The sequence below is a fragment of the Micropterus dolomieu genome, linkage group LG14, assembly GCF_021292245.1.
Source record: "Micropterus dolomieu isolate WLL.071019.BEF.003 ecotype Adirondacks linkage group LG14, ASM2129224v1, whole genome shotgun sequence".
NCBI classification, from domain to species: Eukaryota; Metazoa; Chordata; class Actinopteri; order Centrarchiformes; family Centrarchidae; genus Micropterus; species Micropterus dolomieu.
In genome coordinates, this window is record NC_060163.1 from 18792774 (window position 1) to 18814203 (window position 21430).

A 21430-nucleotide genomic window follows, 5' to 3' on the forward strand; every position below is an offset into this window, starting at 1 on the left:
GTGACGTAGCAGGCAGCTGGCCCTACGCTGCCGGTTCAAAATTCACCTGGAGCGCTGGAGGAGGCGAGGATGGAAATGTTTTTGTAAAAATGTACCCACACGGGCCAATATACATTTTCATTAGCAATAAGTGTGGTACAGTGAAATTAGGTTATAGCCCCTTAACAGGCATTTTTCATCATACAATGTGAACAACAGCAGATTAAGTATACTCTATCTTTGATTAATGTTTAACTCTAGCAGATCTTTAGGATAGTATTATAATCACACATTGTCCGGTGTAAATCAAAATATCACGGTATTAAAATACTTCTTTTTTTTTAAAGCCCTGAATAGTGTCTACAGGTCATCCATCAGGCTGCAATCAGAGGGTTAAAGCACCCATGATACAAACTAAACTGGGTTTTTGAAGAGAATATGGTAGAGAATAAAATATATTTATTGTCAATGCACATGTACAACGAAACTGAATGCAATCTGATCAGTGCAACATCAGTAAAGTACAAACAGGTTTATAAATATAAAGAGCCTCTAAAAGTAACTATAAAATATATTTTAAAAAAGAGAAAGAAGATTCTAAAAGGAAAGTAAAAACACATCATACACACATGGCAATCCACTTCAAGATTCATTCCTTAATATTGCATTATTTAAGTAGTGTTTAGTGCTGTTATGGCTTTTGGATAATAATAATCTGGAACTTTTTTCCAGACTAAAATATCTTTTATTGGATAGATTGTCATGAAATTTGGTACAATATTTATGGCCTTCTGAATCATACCGACTCTGGTAATCCCTTTACTTTTCCCCTAGTGCCACAATTAGGTTAACATTTTTGTTTTTTAGTGAAATGTCTCAACAATTATGGATGGATGGATTTCCATTACAATATGTATAGATATCCATGGTCTCCAAATGCTGAATCCTAATGACTTTGGTGATTTGATCATGGTAGTGTTCGAGACCGGTCTTAAGACGCCTATTTGATGGTCTCGGTCTCGTCTCGGACTCGACTACATTTGTACTCGGTTTTGTCGCCGTCTCGGACATGCAACCAATAACACCACCTTCAGATGCACTCCAAGAAAGTGAATGGGGGAGACAGGAGAAGATGTGGCTGTCTGGGAGCAGGAGGATTTGTCAGCAAGATATTTGGAATAATATTTAGCTATTTAAACTATTAACAATTAATCTGTCAAGCAGCGTCCAGAAGAAAACACACACAATTCTGCAGTGCAACCTTAAAGAATATAACAAATGATTAATAAATGTTCGAGTTAATTCATTTGAGATAATTGTTGATTAAGATATTTAGTAAGATATTTATTTTGTTAAGGAAAAGGGACTAGGAAAGGATTTTTCTTAATTTAACTCAAAAAGATTTTAAAAAGATTTTATCATAATGTTTTGAATATTCTACCTCAGATTTGTGAAGTGTTGAAGTGAAGTGTCCTCTATGTGGTGGTTTTGTTTGTGTTTGTTCTGATCATAAACAATAGTTTAAAACCACAATTACCATCTGCTTTTGAAAGAAATACTGATTTGACATTTAATGTTATCTATCTAATGTTAAATGCAAGGTAAACATGAGAATCTGAGAAGTACCTATGATCTCATTCCACATTTTATTGTGTGTCATGTAATGTGGGGAACTGGTCTTGGTCTTTACTCGGTCTCGCCCTCACCCGGTCTTGGTCTCGACATGGTCTCAGCAACTAAACAAATTTTTGGTCTTGTCTGGGTCTCGATAAACTCAGGTCTTGCCTTGACTTGGTATCGGTATGGGCGGTCTTGACTACAACACTAGATCATGGTATCAGCCTCAGATGTACTTTGTGTTCACTTCTTATGTTCACTTCAACATCAGCATTGGAATTGCGAGCATATTAGCATGCTTAGGTTAGCATTTAACTCAAAGCATCTGTGCCATGATGCAGCATGGCTGTAGATAAATTGGTCCTTTTGGTTTCTAGCTTAGTTTACAACATAAGGTATTCACACATGAAAAGGGTGTGACAAACTAACAAAATAAAAGACAAATCCAAATAAATTAGAGGAGAAACTTAAAAAAATGCAGATGCTTCCATTAAAGGCATGAAGGGTCACTGAATAATCGACCCAGCTGAACACCAATAAGATAAGATGCCTGTTGCCTGTTAATCGAAAGATCGGTGGTTCAATCCCAGGCTCCTCCAGGCAGCATGTCAAAGGGTCCTTCGGCAAGATACTGAACCCCGAAATGCCCCTGGTGGCTGTTCCACCTGTGTATGAATGTGTGTGAATGTTAGTTTGAGCACATAGGCTCAGTGTATGAATGGTGAATGCGATGTAGTGTGAAAGCGCTTTGAGTGGTTGCAACGACTAGAAAGGCGCTATACAAATACGGAGCATTTACATTTGTGGTGGGAAACAGCTTAATTTGACCCATGTGTGTATTTCTATTTACTGTATAGGTGTAATGTACATAGGACTCAATATAGGACTCAAAACACAAGCCCTCAGTAATCATCGACAGATGTGCAACATGCTTAAAAGGTCTGAACCATGGCAACAGTGCTTTAGCAGTTTGTGATTCAGAGTCGATTTACCCTAACAATAGTACTTTGTGAACTAGACTGTGGCACAATGTTCATCCTATTGTGAATGTAATGAGCACACTGATTGCCCTTGCCAGGGGGCTCAGGTGTTCCTCACATTGAACGTAATGTTCCATTGCCTGCAGGACACCTCAAGGTGTGTATATGTCATCACATGAAGACGCATCAACCTCCATCTGCCAAAAATGTCTGATCCATTTATCACCTATCTAGGTCATTCTTTGTGGAATTAAATAATTTATTTTAAGAAGGTTATTTTAGGTTAGGAATAAGGGACGTGAAAAGATCAATATTCCAGCACTGTGAAAGAAGATGATGGCGTTTGATTTTTAATAAGCAATGACACAATCAAAGACATTTTGCTGGGAGTAATTTTATTATAAAACAATCACACATTAATCACATTAATTACAAGTCCATAGTCTACGGATGAAAAAGTTTTGATTAATGGACTCAATCAGGCCTGGCCAAAATTCACTGGGCTACAAGCTATGCCCCATGGGTTGAATTATGGGAAATTATGTGTTTTATGCAAGATAATAAAATGTTTCTTATCTTTAATTTTTGTGACTTAAAAAGCACATTGATAACACAATTCTTATACTGACACTAAACTCATACAAGGCTGCAAAGCTGACGAGGAAATAACAAATGTAGACTTTATATTTTAAGGACCGACAGATAATGAACAGACTCAGACTCATTAATTGCTTAATTTCCTTTGCAACAGAAGAGCAAGAGGCTGGCGTGCGCGTGTGTGTGCATGCATGAAAAGAGGATGGTTGATGGCATCAGGAGGAAGAGAAGAGGAGATGCAGAGAAAGACTGTTGTGTGGGAGAGGTGTTGACTTGTTTGTTTGGATCATGTGTCTCTTAAACAAATCATATCATCCTGGCAAACCATGGTAAGGGCAAACGTGTCTGCATTGCCCCCCACCCACACTTTATTTTTCTTTTTTTTCTATTAATTTCAACTAATCCTGTGATGTCATTTTCCCAATAATTGCAGAACAAAAATGCTACATGCCAAACAGGAGGTGTGTGTGTGGATGTGGCCTATTTGTGTGCACACAAATCACCCACTATGATTGACACATTTGAGGATGAGGTTGCCTTGGAGATGCAGAAATACAAAATGCCTTACATTCACTCGCAAATGGAAAAGCAATGCACATTCTGCCTATTCATTCTTTGTGCTCAGGTTTACTCCACATTCTGTCATTTTTGTTCCATAATCTTTTATCCTCCATTTCACACTCCATCTGCCCTGGCATATCTGTCGCTTCTTTATTTGTCTGCCACCTTGTAGTCCTTGCTGACCTGTCTCCATATTCTATTAACCTCCTTCTACACACTAAGCGCTCTGTGTACCCCTTGTCCATCCCCACTTTGCACTCACTTTTTCACTCCTTTATGTTTCACAGGTTTAACAGAATGCATCTAGGTCACACATCAATCTTGTGTAACTTGTACCATCTGGGTGAAAAGCTTAGACAAAGTGAAAGGCTGACAGCCAGACAAACAAACAAACACACACACACACACACACACACACACAGCACTTGATGCAGCACACAAAAAAGCAGCCGTCTCTGCCAATTTTGTAACCATGGGAATACAGTGTAAACAACAGCCACTGTCAAAACTGGATTGACTATGCCTGTATCTGTTAAATAAATAATTATGTGTGTTTTCTTCTTCCCAAGTCATGTTGTTAAGGAGACAGAGCATGCTGGGTTGAGGACAATGATTAGAGATCATCAACACAACAGGCAGGAACAAAACAGGCCAAATAAAATCAGGTGTAGTTTTAGGCAGGAAACAGGGCAGGGCCCAACACTGATCTTTATTTCACAATGGGATCTGCAGAGTCCACTGGTTTGTTGAGTTTTTGTCTTATGTAGGCGGGAGCATAGGTGTTTTGGTACAAATGCATGTTCATTGCAGTATCTCCGCTGACAGGCTACGTGCGTATCTGGCAGAGCGGAGTTTGAGTTCATGGTAGCACTGTACAAAACTGTGGTAGATGAATGTGATGGGCAGTGCCAAGAGAACAATGCCACTCACAACGCACATTCCTCCAAGCACCCGTCCCCCAACTGTCACAGGATACACATCCCCGTACCCAACCGTGGTCATGGAAATGATGACCCACCAGGCGGCGGCCGGGATGCTGGCGTAATCCGGGTTCTGCGTTCCCAAGTCCAAGCCGTGCTCCAGCAGCTGGGCCAGAGCGCTGTATATCGCCATGGCGACGCAGACAAACACCATCAGCATGACCATCTCCCGGTAGCAGCGCGTGAGTGTCAGCCCCAGCGTCTGCAGACCCAGGAAGTGTCTGGCCAGCTTCATGAGCCAGAACACTCGCATCATCCTCAGCACACGCAGCATCACCCCAACAACCCCGAGCCCAGCACTTGGCATCCCTGCCCGTGCCATCGCCATGGTGACATAGTAGGGGGTGATCGCAATAACATCGATGATGTTCAGTGGCCTGCGGAGGAAGTCCCACTTGTTTCTGGCCACCAGAAAGCGCACTATGCACTCTGCTGTAAACCAGCCAATACACACTGCCTCCACTATCCTACAGAGAAGAGAGGAGAGGAGAAAAATGAGCCAAACAGAGTGTAAACAGGAAGTGGCAGAGGAGCTACACAGAGATATGGATGAGATACTGTTCGGCAAGTAAATGAAGAAGGAAGCAAAGCAGGGGTGGTTTAAATGATGGGAAATATGGAAGACGTCTGACGCTATTCAGAGTTGACACAAGCAAACAAAGGCAGGAGGACAGACATACAGTAAGGAACAGGAGACTAGAAAATTGTTGGGAAACTGCACTGAGGGTGGGATTATAACCCTTCAAGGAGAGTGGGACACAAACAAGCACATGATTATCCAATTGATTAGCACAGCAAAGGCAATCAAACTGAATTAGAGTGAGGTGGTGCTTGTATTTGACATAGAAGCAGTCAGGCCGAGCAAATGCCACAGAGCCTACGGATAACTACATCAGCAGCACAATTAAAGCAAATCAAATTATAGAGCAACTGAGAGAATTTCATCATCTACTGCTATGAAACTAAATTGGAATCCTTTTGACCCAGAGTAAACTACACTTTTAGTTGATTACCTAACCACTGCAACTGATCCAAAACTATCTCCAGCCTGAGTGAACATAACCTGGCCTTATATAGAGAAAGGCCGCCTCAGGCTTCCTAGAGAGGACAGGCTGTGCTCAAAATAATGTTGAAAGAGAGGTGCACTTTTTCATATTGTGTCCAAAAACTGAAGCCAAAATAACAGTTTAAAAGCTGACTTAGATAGAAGGTGATTCCCATAAGTGGCTTAATTCCTTTTTGTTTGCTTACACTAATATATAACCCCTCCGCATGGCTTCTTCGTTCAAGTCATTACCTACTGGAATATTATGTATGTGATGTGTTTATCCTTCTTGTGTAATGTAAACTAACCAAGCCAATAAAGATATTCAAATTAATTGTGATGGGGATGGAGGTGTGGTGGGAGCAGAGCAAAGTGGCTGTCTGTGTAATAATTAACACTACACTTTTTACAGATAATATAGACTGGTTATTGATTGGCTTAAACGGGAGCTTGTCTGACATGTGAGGGTCCTAATGTTTAATGTGCTGCCTGGAACTTGTCATCGACTATATTGATTTAAAGGGCTCAAAATAACTAAACACAAGGACAAAGTTTTGACCCTAAAAAGCCGATAACGTCATATTAGGACTCAAAAACCTGGGATAGGACATATGTCATGAAGCATTAACCTTCTGGCTAATAAATGGATAGTGCGCAGTGAGTTTGATCGATGCCTAAACGCATGCAGGCGCTGGTATGAGATGAGAAGTGTCTCTCTGTGTTTATTTAGTCACTACTAGCTTTAACGCACCAGCATATCCGCACACATTGCGCCTAAACATTTTCCTCATGAAAGGGCCCCTTCTTCTAAACTTAACTGACCCTTGACTATTGCATACCTGTGCTCCTCCACAGTGTTCCTCTTGGCTGTATCCCAGTCCGGCAGGGTACTAGCACACAGCATAATCATTGAAACGATCACAAAGATCACGGACACTGAAGCCAAAAGCTGCGCCGCAAGCGAAGAGTTGGGCTCCTCGAATGCCTTGCGCATCTTCTCGACCCATCTTGCGCGACCGGTGAGCGCAGTCCCTTGCACTGTCTCGCCCGGGTTCACTGACCCATCCTCCGACACTCTGACGTCTGCTTCGGACAGACTGTCCAGTCCAATCTCTGACATCCTGTCGTCCAGGCGTTTCTGGCAGCAGGAGTCCAAGTGCGCGCTCTCCAGTCCCCAGTAGAGCATCTCTGTGTAGAAGGACAGCTCACACACACCGGGGACAAAGCGGAGTTTACCGGAGCGCACGTACAGCATGATGAACACGAAAGCCTGCGCGTGGCGGTCGAAGAAAAACTCATTCCGGTCCCGGTCGTAGTCGTCGCACAGTTCAAGAACCTCTTTCTCGGTTGCGCAGGCATGCAGGCGGCTGACGCGCCGGAGAGGGAAATCCCTGATCACTTCACGGGTGAAGGCGTACCGGGTTCCCCCTACGTTGAGCACACAGATGCTCTTCCCGAACTTCATCTTGTCAACATGTAACGTAACTAAAACTCCTCTTCATCGTCCATTTTCCTTTTCATACCAGAAGTTTGGACACCTGGGGGCCCACAGTCTCCCCTGTCCCCCGGGGCGTGGCTCGCTCTGAGTGGAGGTGGCCCTGCGCCGAGCTTCGTGGCTGATGGAAACTATTCCCTCTGTCCCTCTCTCCTCTTCTTCTCCCTCTGTAGCCTGTAGAAGAGACTCTCCACCCCAGTCAGGGGGAGCCAATCCTATCAATGATGTCACATGGGCGCGCACGGGCGCACGCACGGAAAGGGAAAAACTCATACAGTTAAACTATAGAGCGTTATTTTACACACATTTATCTCCAAAATAGAAGCTGTTTCTTTAGATATAAAACAGAACAAACATGTTAGTGAGTGGATCTTACAGTGTAGGCTATTACCCCTAATACACAGAAGCACATTCAAAATAATCATCAAAAATGATCCAAATAATTGTGATAACCTTTTAGGGATTTATGTTAAGTTTGATAAGTTTATATAATATCGTATTATGATATATTGATATTATTATGATAAACAGGTAAGAACGATATCTTTATGGCCACTTGGTGCATAGCTTCAATTTAGTTGCATTTGGAATAGCCTAAATTACGCACACACGTTTTATTTAATATTAGTATTATTTTAAGGGTAACGTGTTTGTGTATGTGCGCGTGTCTGTGCATGTGTGTGTGTGTGTGTGTTTACGCGTGCGCGCCTCCTCTCAACGTCACCAGTCAGTGGTTTTTCGGGTTGATCCGACTTCTTTTGGCTGCCGTGAGTTCACTGTATTGTAAAGGGAACAGTGAATCCTAGGAAGGAGGAGGGGGGGGGTTTGATTTGGCAAAATTCTTCCGATTGGGCACACACCCGGAGTCTCGACGATCATAATTGATCGCACCTTTTACCTTTTTAGAAGCTGGGTTTTATTAATTTATTATATTCCTCTTAGTTTATGGTTTACGTTAACACTCCGGGAGGGCAGAAATGGCGGCCAACATGTACCGGGTCGGAGGTATGTATGTCAATGTGGATCTTTTTATCAAACAGAAACCCTTCCAGTTATGCATCCCCTGGGGATTATGTAGAGTTATATTGGTTGGTTTGCACCTAATAGTGAGATTCGGCTGTGCTACACTAGCAGAGATGCATTAAGTTGGAGCAGGAAGGTGAGAATTTCTAAATATTTGGGATTCAAAATGGGTCAGGCCTCGCGTCTGTCGTGGCCACAGCAGCTAGCCGCCAGCTTGCTAAATAGCTAGCTTAACAATGTAAACATATTTCAATTGTCGGCACCTTTGTTCGTCTTTGGTTTTCGGATAAGTAGACCAGTGATACGGGAAACTGCCACGCTGTGGCACCTCTCGACTAGACATGTGTTTAAAAGGTTGTTAAAATGTTACCACGGGCAGTCTGAGGCTGCCTTTGTATTTGCCTCTTCTGGCATGCAGCCATTAGTACGAGTCCTCATTTAGCTAACGTTAGCACAAGCAATGGCTTCACTGATTACCATTATTGCAGCTGCAGCACCCGCTTTACAGTATTTGAGCAATGCATCTAACAATTTTTGTAACATTACATGCCATGCATTGCCACAATGTCCACCTACAAGTCACCACCAGCGCGATTAATTAGCAAGTTAGCTTGTTAGCAGTCTACTGGAATTCAGCATCAAATTATAGTCTCGATTCATGGCGTCGTTGCGTCCAGTTGGATTAAACCTAACACCTCTGTTCACACGTACTCAGGCTTCACGTCTAACTCACATTTAGACTGTGAACAGGATGCACGACCTGTCACATGAACGTAATCAATAAGCATATTTGCCCAGGTGATATTATTGGCAACAGTTCATCAGTGGCGTATCGGTTTCGTTACAATGTGCATCCGTTTGTTGTTCATAGTCACCTCAGCTGCAGCTCTCCTGCTGCATTCAGGTGCTCTTTGTAAACTCCAACTCATGGAACTTAAAAACGTGTTGGCGCTTTCAAGTTGTTGTTTTGTTTTTTTGAAACTTGTCTTTTTGAAATGTTACCTCTTCATACATAAAGCTAGTCCTACTTTTTAGCAACACTGGCCCCTTAAAGATCTTAGTTTTTAACATACAAGTCAGGGTTGGAATTTATTCTTTTACAATAATGATGGGGATGAACATAATTTGAATCCTAAAGCAGACACTGATAATATTTATTTGCAAAGTTGAATGTCAAGTCTTATTTACCTTTTCACTTAATTGTTTGTATCTGGAACTTAGTAATTACAATATTTTGGACAGCATTTGAAGGCAGCATTTGCCATGGATTGAAGTTTTCCAAAGTTGCTAGTATATCCTGCTCAGGCAGAGTTGAATAGGGCCGGGTTTCTGTCTCCTCAGGCTAGGTGATGTTATGATTGTGCTAAATTCTGTAGCTGAACAGTGGAAAAATCGCAATTATGAACTATGTTCCTGTCCTCAATTTATTTATCTTACACAATCATAACAGTATGCTCACTTTCTCAGAGGCTTTGTTAACCTTTCAGTACACATTAAATTGCCTTTGCCTTCTGTTTAACTTGTAACCTGATAATCTCTGTGGTGCTTGCTCATTACAATTACCCTGTTTTAGTAATGGATTTCACATCCTGTTTTTTTAACCATCTCTTTTAGATTTAACAATTGCTGATAGTCCTGACTTCACACACATACATGCTTCTAGTTCTGGCTCTACTGTAGCAGTGAACCGTTGCTTAATGGTACTGAATTCTACTCCACCAGTTTCCTGTTCCTCAGCTTTATTTTTATTTAGTGTGTTAGTAATTGGTGGTTGAAATATGCATATGTAGATATACGTACACTCCCTGGTCACATTTTTAGGTAGGCTACTCCTATAATATGTTTTTGTTGACGCTGTCAGAGAGGCGTTAATTCAACCATATATTTATTATGTGTATTCAATGTGTAACTATATGTTGTTCTATATGCACATCTACACTTTCTTGGCCAGGTCGCTGTTGCAAATGAGAAACTGTTCTCAATCGGCCTACCTTGTAAAATAAAGGTTAAATAAAAAAATAAAATAAAAATTAGTTTGCGGTGGTGGTGTAAACGGGGTGGGCAAAACTTTAAAAAAACCTCAAAATAATGCCACAACCACAACCTCTGTCACAAATGTAGCTGAATTAACACCTCTCTTACAGTGTCAATGGAAAAAATGATTATATTTGTTAATGTAGAATTTATGACAGTAGCCACTGAGCTTATTATTTTCACTTGGTTCTACAGGTTAATGCAGCGTTACAGTGATCTAAAACTGTGAAGTGACTAGTGTGTGTTTTCTGTTGCAGATTATGTATTTTTTGAGAACTCCTCCAGTAACCCTTACCTGATCCGCCGGATAGAAGAACTCAACAAGGTAATGAGGTGTTTTGTGTGTTTACGTCTTTTTATGCCTGAGGGTGAATAGCCAGAATTTCTCTCTGTTCCTGCTCGGTTTCTGCCAGTGTTTGATTAGTTGTAGAGTTGCCTGTTTTAACTTATTTCCTAGGCATGTGGCAGTTAAGAACAGACTAAAACTAACATGCACAGTTCCTACGCAGTATGGAAAGGTATGGAATTTAAGTTTAGTAATTTCCAGGCCTGAATAAGTTTTGGAAAAAAGAAGAGTATGGGGCAAAATGTTAATATGAGAGTTAAGGAATCACATACTGATATACTTCTTATTCTAATGTTAGTTAGTTAGTATTAATTATCTAGTCTCCCATATACCTATCTACACACTTTGTTTTAGCGCTATGCCAGTGCTGGAGAAAGGGCTGACCGAATCAATTATCATTCTGCTCTAAGGAAAACAATGCTCTGGCTTCTTTGTATTTCTTTAAACCAATCACAGCAGCTGCATCCTGGGCTTGGTGCTGCCCAGGACGCAGTGATGGTGCCCTTGCAAAATAGTGTCGTGGGGAAAATTGTTTTGGTGGACAAAAAAGGCCAATTCCTCACAAAAGACAAGGTAACAGCTGCAAGCTTGTTTTTGTTCATACCATTAGCAACCAGGTGAGGGTAACTTGCCGTTTTCGGCGTGTAGGTTGCTAGCTCAGCGGCTGTTTTTGTTGTTTCATGTAGCGACAGGGATTTCGAAAACGGTAACAAGCAGATATCGGAAGGGAAGGAATGACTTTTACCAACAGCCTACTTCCTGTGAGCCAGACTACTAATTATTTGATGTGCATAGACTAGTACTGGTATAGTTAACATTTTGAGTTGTGTATCTATAAGTACATATGTTAGGCAATTCATTCAATCTACCGAGAAGTCCTGAAATTTGAGTCAGGAAATTTATGGAATTATGAAATGGAAAATGTGTAGGATCCCTGAACATGGTGCTTTGTTTAAATATTGAAGCATCTTTAACAGGTGTGTGAGAAAAGCTTTTCCTTTACTCCATTTGTACAAAGATATTTTGATAAATGCATGTCATTATCAGATGGTGTGGGTGTGTGTGTTTTCAGATCTGGTCGTTGTCACTCTGAAAAAGACATATTGAGGCTGTACATTATAAAATAAAGACAGGAGACATTGTGATTATCATTCTCGATAAAGGAGGTGGACAAAAGAACAGGAACTCCCTGCAGTCTGATGCTGTGTAAAACAGTTGCACTGCTACAGATACAGTATGTTGGGGCTGAAACAGAATGAATGATTGAACATTTTTGTGATCATAGCTTATGGTGGCGATGCATTGTATTTCAATATATTGTGAGGGTTCCTCTTATTTTGTCCATATCCTTCAGGTGAACACTGACATTAAATACATTTGTTCTTACCTACATAGCTGCAGAAGTTCAAAGCAGTTTTGTCAAACCTCATACCCTCACATCCACTCACTCTTCCATCGGCCACGACATTGAATACTGGCTGAGTCTTTAAGCCTGTCGGTCTAATTATACAGTCAGGCAATCAATCAATCATCTGTATAAAAGCGATTTTGCTGCCGTGGTCAGCCTGTCATAGCAGCATCGCTTGACGAGCACACGGAGTAGCCAGGTCTCTTGGTAAATTATAGGTTTGACTTTCCGTCAACCTGGACCCCTCTCCTCTCTCTGTTTCAGACGGCCAGTGGGAACGTGGAGGCCAAGGTGGTTTGTTTCTACAGAAGGAGAGACATCTCCCACAGCCTCATCCAGCTCGCAGACAAACATGCAAGTGAGTAGTGACTCCTGTCACACATTTAAACAGCCATTTAGTATTCAGTGCAATTTCTTCAGAATCTGTACATATACATTAACCTCAAATGTATAGCTGAAACGATTGCTCAATCAGCAGATAATGATTCCGCAACAATTTAGATAATCGACTTGTCACTCATTTTTCAAGCAGGGCTATATGGTTGTCAGGTGCATTTATATATTCATGCGTCTTCAGTGAGTTTCATTATGGGCTTTCTGCTGCATGTCAGTCAGTCAGGGCAGACATTTCCAGCTGTGTTTCCACTTAGCACCTCCTTTTCACATTTACTATCAATTTGATGAGGGGTTTTCATGTAAATAGGCACTGCAGTGCAACTTGAAAATATGCTGCTAGTCATATTTTTATATATTTTATATTTCTCAATTACTTATTTCCAGGTCTGAGAGAACTGGAGTGTGAGTGTGGCTGTATGATGAGAAGAAGGAATGAAAGGAAGGTGGTGTTGTTATTACAACAACACCTGTTCTGTGTGGGAAGCCTTTAACCTGTTTCCAGTGATGTTTCACTTTATCCTTTAATCACAATAAAATAAATCATTTATCACTTTCTGGAGATTAAAAAAACAACCCCCCTCCTCCAAAGCAATCCCACAGCTCTGAGGTAGATTATTGAGATGAGGAGTCAGCAGTGGGAGACCCACTGAAGAATTTACGTAACTCAGCACTGATGAAGACAAAAATTAATTGTGTGGAGAAATACTATTCTCTGTGTGGTCAGACTTTGTGTAAAAACTGTTTTGCTGATTTGGCTAGACTCTGTAAACATAAAGCAACCGTATGCACAAAAATATAAACTATGCAATATGCAGGGACATGTGCATTCATGGCAGTACAGTGCCACTTGGATAAGCTATTTAAAGTCAGTCTACCAGCTGGTCAACAGAAGAGACAGAAACAACAACATTTTAAACTGCCTACCACACTGCAAAAAAACAAACATTCACAAAGGTGAGTCTGATTTACAGGAATAAAACGGAATGGAACAGAGTTTGTAGGATTCAAAGCTGAAATATCTTGTTCTGGAGGCCTGGAACTAAAATTTGAATCCATTTTGTAGATCATTCTAAATAATCATTGTATCCCAAGGCCTCAAACAACAACTGAGGGCTAAACATTACCTCTACAGGAGAGCTAAGGCCACTCTACCTAAATCTCAAAAATAGATTTTCCAACGCTACCCTCAATGGTATCAAGCCATACAGATAGTTTTGGTTTTATTGCCAATATTTTAAAGTATCTGCCACAGAGATTGCCTCTGCCTCCCCAACAGAATAGAGGTGAATAGAAGTGTGTTTGTAGCACTCAAAGCATCCACAAATTAGGTTAAAACACCTAAACAGAACCTGTGACTGCTTCCTGTCTTACAATTCCTACTTTGCATTATTTGCATACATTCACTCATCCACAAAATCCCCAAGAAATGTCCATACCTTGTTGTGAAGACCTATGAATTAGCAAACAGTCGCTAACCTCAGTGACAACTAAGAGAGAGACTTCCAGCATTTGCTGTCGCTTTCCTTGTAGAACTACATCTCTGACTAAAGGAGAGCAGATCAGAAAACAGCGAGGCCGCTATCGGATAAAAGCAAGAACAGCAAAATAATATAGGAGTGGTGGACCAACCAGAGACACTGCTCAGTTGAGTGGACTGTCAAGGGGTCACTAAGCTTCAACTGAATTGCTCATTGGGGAGTCGTACAGCATGTGAAACCCGTTTTGTGATTTCTCTAAAGCTCTCTTATTACTTGTGTCGCTTTTTGTGTGTACTAATGGTTGCAACACCATGACTGCCCTCAAGGAAAGACTGTCCAAATGTGTCTGTGACAGATGGTTTTACCTACCCCCGCCTTTGAGTGTGGCAGTTCGAAACAACTAAACACTTTCGTCTTCTAACTTGTTTGTACAGACTAGTTTCTTTTGAGCACATGACAGCCTTTAAGAGTTGTCCCCTGCTGTGAGGCCGCAGTGGAAATGCACACGGTCACAGACTGTCACACCACGGTGCAGTCGGCTTATGCTGGAATAGAAATAGTTTGTACGACATTTCTGACCACACTTTGGAAATCAAGTGTTTACAGTTATTCCTCACACTAAAAGGTAAGGTGAAAAGCTGTGCCATCATAGAGAGGGAGATGCAGTAACAGTTAAATGGGGGGATAAGGGCTTCTGATCTCCCCTGGAAGACATTCATAGTGTTGCACTCGGTTTTTCACCTCCGCACAGCCGGCCAGTGATGGTGTGAAGTGGTGGGAATGTTAGATTGTTGGTATCGGAAAGTTACAGACCATTCGATAAGCACTTGTGAAAAAGCATACTGCCAGTTTTAAAGTGTGATATAGCGGGACATTGGAAATTGAGAATCTGGGCCTCTGTAGAATTTTCTAACAGGGATGTGAAGCCGTACTAGTGCCAGTACGAGCTTGTGAAAACATCTGGTGTGATAATAGGGTGTTGCCAATGGCAGATGATCTTCATTTATCTAAGTATATGCCTGCACTGTGTAACAGTGATTTGAAATGTTTGTTTGCTGCGTGGCATTGTGTGCTGACTCAACTGCAGCAAACCACGTAATTGAGTATTTATGGATGAACACTGTCCTTTAAATTACATTTCTAGTAATAGTCCTGAGCATAATAGCTTGGTCCTCTATAAATGGATGGCAGCAATAGTTTGTGATTGGAAAGCCCTTGAGAGCCATTTTACCAGCCGAATGTTTTAAATCTGAAGACAGTATAGTTATGAAATATCATTATGTGATCTTGTATAAAATCTTAGAGAAATGGATCAATTTGTCACAGGTAAGCCACTTTTTCATGTTTCATTTTTCTTCTACTTGCCTCTGAGACGCATGGATACCATTTTTAATAATATCTGTATCTCTTTTAATATGTTTTTTGATGTAAGTTTCTCCTTTGTGTGTGCCTTTTGCAGAGGAGTTGGAAGAAGAGAAGGAAAGCCCGACAGAGACAGACCTAACAGAAAAACAGAAACACCAGCTTCGCCACAGAGAGCTCTTCCTCTCCCGGCAGTATGAGAGTTTACCTGCGACACACATCAGGTACTAACGCGCGCACACTGGATCCTACATTTCATCTGCAGGCAGTGCTCATGGATAGTCACTCATCCAGCCATGAAAAGGCTAATCGAGTGCGGCTCACTTCCTGTATCTGTGTTTTACGTGGTTCTTGTTCCCTCCCTCTCTCCCAATTAGGGGGAAGTGTAGTGTCGCGTTATTGAATGAGACTGAAGCCGTTCTTTCATACCTTGACAAAGAGGTGAGTCAGAGAAAAGAAAACTTGGATCTCTTACTGGTTTATGTTCAGAGAAGGTGTCAAAACGTAATTTTCATTGATTAACCAGCCGATTATTTTCTTGGTTTATCATTTAGTCCATAAAATGTAAGAAAATAGCCCAAGATGATGGTGTTAGATTACTCGTTGTCTTACCAACATCTCAAGACTAAAACTATTACGTTTACAAATCACGTAAGACAAAGAAAGCAGCAAATCCTCACTTTCAAGAAGGTGTAACCAGAGTATATATTAGGACTTTTTGCTTAAAAGGTGATCTTACAGTCTTTCATCCTTAATTTCACACTGGGAATGCCAGGGAATGTTGAAGTTCAAGTTGAACTTCAAGTTTAAGGTTCAGCTGTAGAGAATAGAGAAATAATTGAGTTCGACAGTGTGTGTGTGTGTGGGGGGGGGGCTTGACTTTAAATATGGAGGGTGATGTGTATTTTTTTGTTTGTTTGTTTTTTTTCTAGGATACATTCTTCTACTCCCTGGTATATGACCCAACACAGAAAACCCTTCTGGCCGACAAAGGAGAGATCAGAGTAGGACCGCGTTTTCAGGCAGACGTACCTGAAATGCTACAAGAGGGTAAGTCAGAACTGCACCTGATTTATTGTATTCCAACAATGGAGACGACAGCAGTTTTATTTCTCTTGTTGACGAAAAGTGGGAGGTTTAGTTGGTGTTAAAGCACATGATTGACACTCTTGTTTTGAGTGTCCATGCTTGACGCAAGAGTGATATTGATTTTAAGCCTCTTTGACACTGAACTAATAATAATAATTGACTTATTATCAAAGGGAGCATGCTTGTTTGATACAGACTGCAATAAAAATCACATCATCATCTAAATTGAATGCAAAAATTACCATTCCCTTTCATCGTGACCCATATTAGACAGGCTTGAAGAAGATAGAGCTACTACTGTACATGGAGATGAATATGTACACAGTTAATTGTGGAAGAAACCAATCATTTTGTCAAAAGCGCTCTCCTGTTCAGTATCTACATACAATACATTTACAACATAATTTACAGATAGTAGCAAGCTACTAGCTCTATTTATTGAATTTTTTAAAAAAGTGTGCCATGTGCTTGTCAGTCACTTTTTATCAACTGACCAATCACAACCTGGATGGGGCAGGACATAAAAAAAAGTTTGTACTACAGCAAATCAATAAATATTGAACCAATGTAGAGGCTTTTTCTTGCACAAGGATTTAATGGATAATAACGCACAGAAATGAAACAGCTGTAACTGGTTTTTATATTCCACTAGTGGTAGCTTTTGTCTCTGGGTGTCCTGCAGGTGAGGCGGATGACAGGGACCAGTCCAAGCTAGAAGAGAAGCTGTGGGATCCAGAGTGTCCACTCACCAACAAACAGATAGACCAATTCCTAGTAGTGGCACGGTAAGACCTTTCACGTCTGTCGAGTGGGTCTGAATGTTGTCAGTGTAAAGGTCAGTTTCATGTAGCCGCATGTTATGAGCTTGCAGTCTACAGCTGCAACTACTTAAACTTAGACAGACAGATGGAACAATTTAAAGTAAAAAAGTAATAGGAGGATCCTCGCTGCTATGTAGTGGTGAAACAGATCGCAAGTGAGCTGTGATCCGTACAGATACCCCCAACGGTTTGATACACAGGTAAACTGCAAAGTTTAACCATCATAGTGTGAAGAACAGTTTTACTGCTGCTGTTAAGTTACTGAAGTAATAATTGTAGGTTGCAATGCAGAGTTGCAGTGAAAAGACAGATAATACAGATGCATGTTTAACTAGCGTTGTGATTGGGTTAGGGGAGAGCGACTGAATTAAAAGCTATTGAGTAAAATCCCGTAGGCTGTGATTTAGGTCATTTCCAGAAGTATAACTGGGACACTGGGCTTGCTTGTCGTCACAGAAATGGATCATAAGATTGTGATGTTTTTTTCAGCTACAGTGATATGCTGCCTTGCCTTCCTTTTGACACACAGCTCCCCTCGCTCACTGGAGCAGCACAGTCTCTTTGTCCATCTGTGGCACAGCAGACTTCAGGCTACTACTCGCGACATGTAACCAATAAGATGCTGTGGGCGGGACATTGAGCGAGACTATAAAGTGGTCACTACAGACAGAGGCCCAATCCCAATGTCCACCCTCACAGACTCTCAGACTTTGAGGCGCGTTCCCGGGAAGTCCATGAGGGCTTAGGGCTGTCCCTTTACCAAATCGTCAAGTCCGCATTTCTGCAGACTTTGGCTGAGGAAATTGCCCACAGTTCATAGTGGTATGGCATGAAACACAGGGGTTACCAGGGGAAGCTCGGAAGCAAGAGAAATATCACGGCAAATCCGCGTTATAAGAGAAGAAGAAAACAGTAAACAAACAAGCATCGACACAAACGCTGATGTTAAAATTGTTGAAAGTTTTCTTAACTTAAGATGCTACATAGAACACATGAAGTCAGAGGAATGCAATCACCTTATTACATACTTAGTTTATTCAACTATTTATTGTAGTTTTTGCTTAATGATGCTGTTTGACCAACAATAGTGAATTGATTATTGACAAATATATATTTACATTTAGGCTACCTCTCCTGCACTCTGTAGGGCGAGAGCCTGCCGGACTTAAAAATGAGGCAAAAACATGAAATAAAAAGTGTGCAACTTGTTTCAGCGTCATCAGGGTAACGTGATAAAGTGGCAAAGGGCTGTCCTGTTCCTGTTGACAACATTTTGAGCCATTGCAGCCTCTTAAACTCAATCACTTTCCAAGTGACGTCAGTAAAGTCTGAGGGTTCAGGGCTTAGGGCTTGGGGGGGACATTGGGATTTGGCCAGAGAGAAGCGGCCACATCAGAGCCAAAGTAGTGAATTAGTTTAACCCTAACCTTTTGATTTTTTGCTGATCTTAAATATTATCCGCTCTGTGATTCAAAACCGTGATCTGGACCGTGAGTTTTGTGATTTGTTGCACTCCTACTGCTGGGAGTTCTTTTATTTTCCTCTGTTTGTAGATGAAATGTGGTAGAAAATTACTGCATATGAATGTATAACTCATCCGTGGATTAACTCTAAAAGGGCATTGCACCTTTATGCACTCTTTGACATCCAGTAACTCAGACTGTCCAGACAGAAAGATTAGAGGTCCTTTTATTTCAATGCATTTTACTTTGGATATAAAATGGATGAAAATCGCATTCAAATTTGTGTTTAAATCGGTGAAAATATTACAAATTATAATTGATCGGGTCATTTGTTTGTGTGCCATTTTTTGCACCCTATCAGAAGCATATTCTGGAAGCATATTCTGAGTTGTACGTCTGTATGTGGTTATTTATTTTATTTTTAAAACAAACCCTAATGACGAAGATTTATATATAATACTGTAATTGATTGGTATGTGAATATTAATATATATTCTGTATGTTTGTGTTTATTTTTTCAGAGCGGTTGGGACCTTTGCTCGAGCGTTGGACTGCAGCAGTTCAGTTAGACAGCCAAGCTTACACATGAGTGCAGCTGCAGCCTCACGAGATATCACACTGGTCTGTTGGACACACATTAAGGCACACTAGCCCTGCATTACCTGATTGTGACTTAGATGATAGATTATAACCTCTTTCTGTGTCCATTGGTTGCAGTTCCATGCCATGGACACACTGCATCGCCATAATTACGACCTGTCCAGTGCGCTGAGCGTACTGGTCCCGGCGGGCGGCCCAGTGCTCTGCAGGGATGAGATGGAGGAGTGGAGTGCCTCGGAAGCAGCCATGTTCGAAGAGGCACTAGAGAAATACGGAAAAGACTTCAACGATATCCGACAAGACTTTGTAAGTGTGTTTATAACTAGAATTAGCTTTTGTAAAGTCAGTCAGTATCGGTGGGATGTCAGGCCTCTGGTGCCACATTTATTATGCTTTGTTTGATTTAGTCATTTTAAATATTTTATTTGTGGTATTGAGTTGTCTGCTAATATTATTCAACAAGTCAACAATAATTCTACCTGCAAATGAACTAGATGCAAAGCAAGTTATAGGTATATCAGCCAGCCCTAAATGTGGCTAATATTTTTTCCCCCTGGACTCCAAACTGAATGTAATAATAATGAGGGTTTTTTTATCCTCATGAGAAGAGACAGCTAGAACAGGAAAAACATGCCATGTGCTTTCTTAACATCCAGTTTGTCCATTTCAGTATCTTCAGAGAAACCTACAACTGAATCAACTTTTTTGATTGTTGTATGCTTTGTGAAACAAAACCAAATGTAATCCCAAATGACCAAAGTAAAACCCCTCACTGCGGAAGCCCCAAACAGAAGTTGTGTGTTTATCTGTAATTTGGTGGAAAATGTGGCTTTTTGAAACTTTCTTATCATACTGATGGACAGTGGAGAATTTTGATTATGCTGCAGGATAGATTTGAGAAGTTCCTGTGGATGTTTTGATACTTCTTCCTCCTCAGTGAGAACATGGGACCCAATGGGACATGTAATGTGCATGAATTCAAGCTGACTGCAGCTGCTGCTCTGTGAAGGACAAAATTACCAATTTTAACAGTGCCTTTCAAGCCCACAGTGGGTGACTATTTGATTGTATTGAACTTTCCTTCCCACCATCTACCTATACAGTACAATAAAGGCGGGATATAGATGTCTGCGGTGGCACCAGGTGCTCATGAATACTTATTAAATGTGTGAATCACCGCGTGTGTCTGTGTGAGAGGGTGGGTTTTCGTCTGGAGCTCAGAACGAAGCAAAGTCTGTAATTTTTATTTTTTTTTCAGCCTCTATGGTCACGCTGCTCATGAATATACATGAAGGCCTTCACAGCCAGATGGCGAGAACATGAGATATTAATATCATTAATTTGCTCTCTGTCTCTCTTTCTTCCACTCGTGCCACTCGTCTTCATTCTTTCCTCTTGTGAAGCTGCCCTGGAAGTCTCTGACTAGTATCATAGAGTACTACTACATGTGGAAGACCACAGACAGATATGTGCAACAGGTGAGACTAATTCTTTATTTTCAAAACAAAAAAATTATTTTTAATGGGGATCTGCTGTGATGGGGAAATCAGAAAGATTTTCAGTTTTAACATTTTCATAAACAAATGTTTCTGTTTGCATTCTGTGTTTTGCACTAAAACACATTGTGTGGATCCTTAAAGCGTACCTAATAAAACATTTGCATTGCCCCTTTATTAATGTTTACACAAGAGCAAAGAAAACAATACATTTCCAGGGCTGCACGATTAATGTAATCACAATCGCGATGTCGTCGTGCGATTACATAACCGCAAAAAGGGTGCGATTTAATAAAACGGAAAAAGTGTGTGAGACACTTTCCTCTCTGTGTGCGTTGCAGTCTGCTCATTATCCCTGCCCACAATGGCCTCTCGTATGTGCCTCTAAAACAGATAACGTTGCGTGCAATCGGAAAAATTATTTATAAGCAGTGTGCAAGTAATGTTTAAGCATAGTGTTTAAGACGACAATCTACGGTAAGTTTGTAAAGTTTAAGATGTTTTGTCCTGCCTTTTAGGTTTTACGCTTATGTATTTCATGCGTTGTTTATTAGTTATATGTTACATATTTCTGTAGATATGATCTGCATGCCTTCTGTTCTTTTTTGGCTAATGCAATGAGAATGGGTACCCCAGTGATTTAGTATTGCACTTCCATAA

The 21430-nt window shown here is 40.9% G+C and overlaps 2 protein-coding genes across 5 annotated transcripts in view; one reads left to right on the forward strand and one right to left on the reverse strand.

Annotated features, from left to right (window-relative positions):
- Positions 1-2952: 2952 nt before the first annotated feature.
- kcng3 (potassium voltage-gated channel, subfamily G, member 3) lies at positions 2953-9145 on the reverse strand. Of its 4 annotated transcripts, none has more exons than XM_046068518.1 (3): positions 9011-9145; positions 6599-7469; positions 2953-5181 (listed from the first exon to the last, which is right to left on the reverse strand). In XM_046068518.1, exons 2-3 carry the CDS (start codon positions 7222-7224, stop codon positions 4536-4538), a joined length of 1272 nt encoding a protein of 423 aa, XP_045924474.1. In that variant the 5' UTR covers positions 7225-7469; positions 9011-9145; the 3' UTR covers positions 2953-4535. The 4 variants fall into 4 exon arrangements, with proteins under 4 accessions (XP_045924474.1, XP_045924473.1, XP_045924472.1 ...); XM_046068517.1 differs by having other exon boundaries at positions 8854-9078; XM_046068516.1 differs by having other exon boundaries at positions 8755-9078.
- The window catches only part of mta3 (metastasis associated 1 family, member 3), a 29567-nt gene continuing 16139 nt past the window's right edge, over positions 8003-21430 (forward strand). The window contains exons 1-10 of the mRNA XM_046068521.1: positions 8003-8259; positions 10569-10636; positions 12330-12423; positions 15399-15525; positions 15679-15742; positions 16234-16351; positions 17073-17175; positions 19196-19295; positions 19392-19580; positions 20678-20752. Of these exons, the coding sequence (XP_045924477.1) occupies positions 8232-8259; positions 10569-10636; positions 12330-12423; positions 15399-15525; positions 15679-15742; positions 16234-16351; positions 17073-17175; positions 19196-19295; positions 19392-19580; positions 20678-20752 (966 nt within the window). The 5' untranslated portion in view covers positions 8003-8231. The remainder of the gene's footprint in view (positions 8260-10568; positions 10637-12329; positions 12424-15398; positions 15526-15678; positions 15743-16233; positions 16352-17072; positions 17176-19195; positions 19296-19391; positions 19581-20677; positions 20753-21430) is intronic.

What these genes read in the sequence shown, in the direction of transcription:
- kcng3 (XM_046068518.1), bottom strand. Translation starts at nt 7,224, where the DNA reads ATGAAGTTCGGGAAGAGCATCTGTGTGCTCAACGTAGGGGGAACCCGG. An exon ending in AACACTGTGGAGGAGCACAG is followed by an intron (nt 5,182 to 6,598) that starts GTATGCAATAGT and finishes TCTTCTCTGTAG; the next exon opens with GATAGTGGAGGCAGTGTGTA.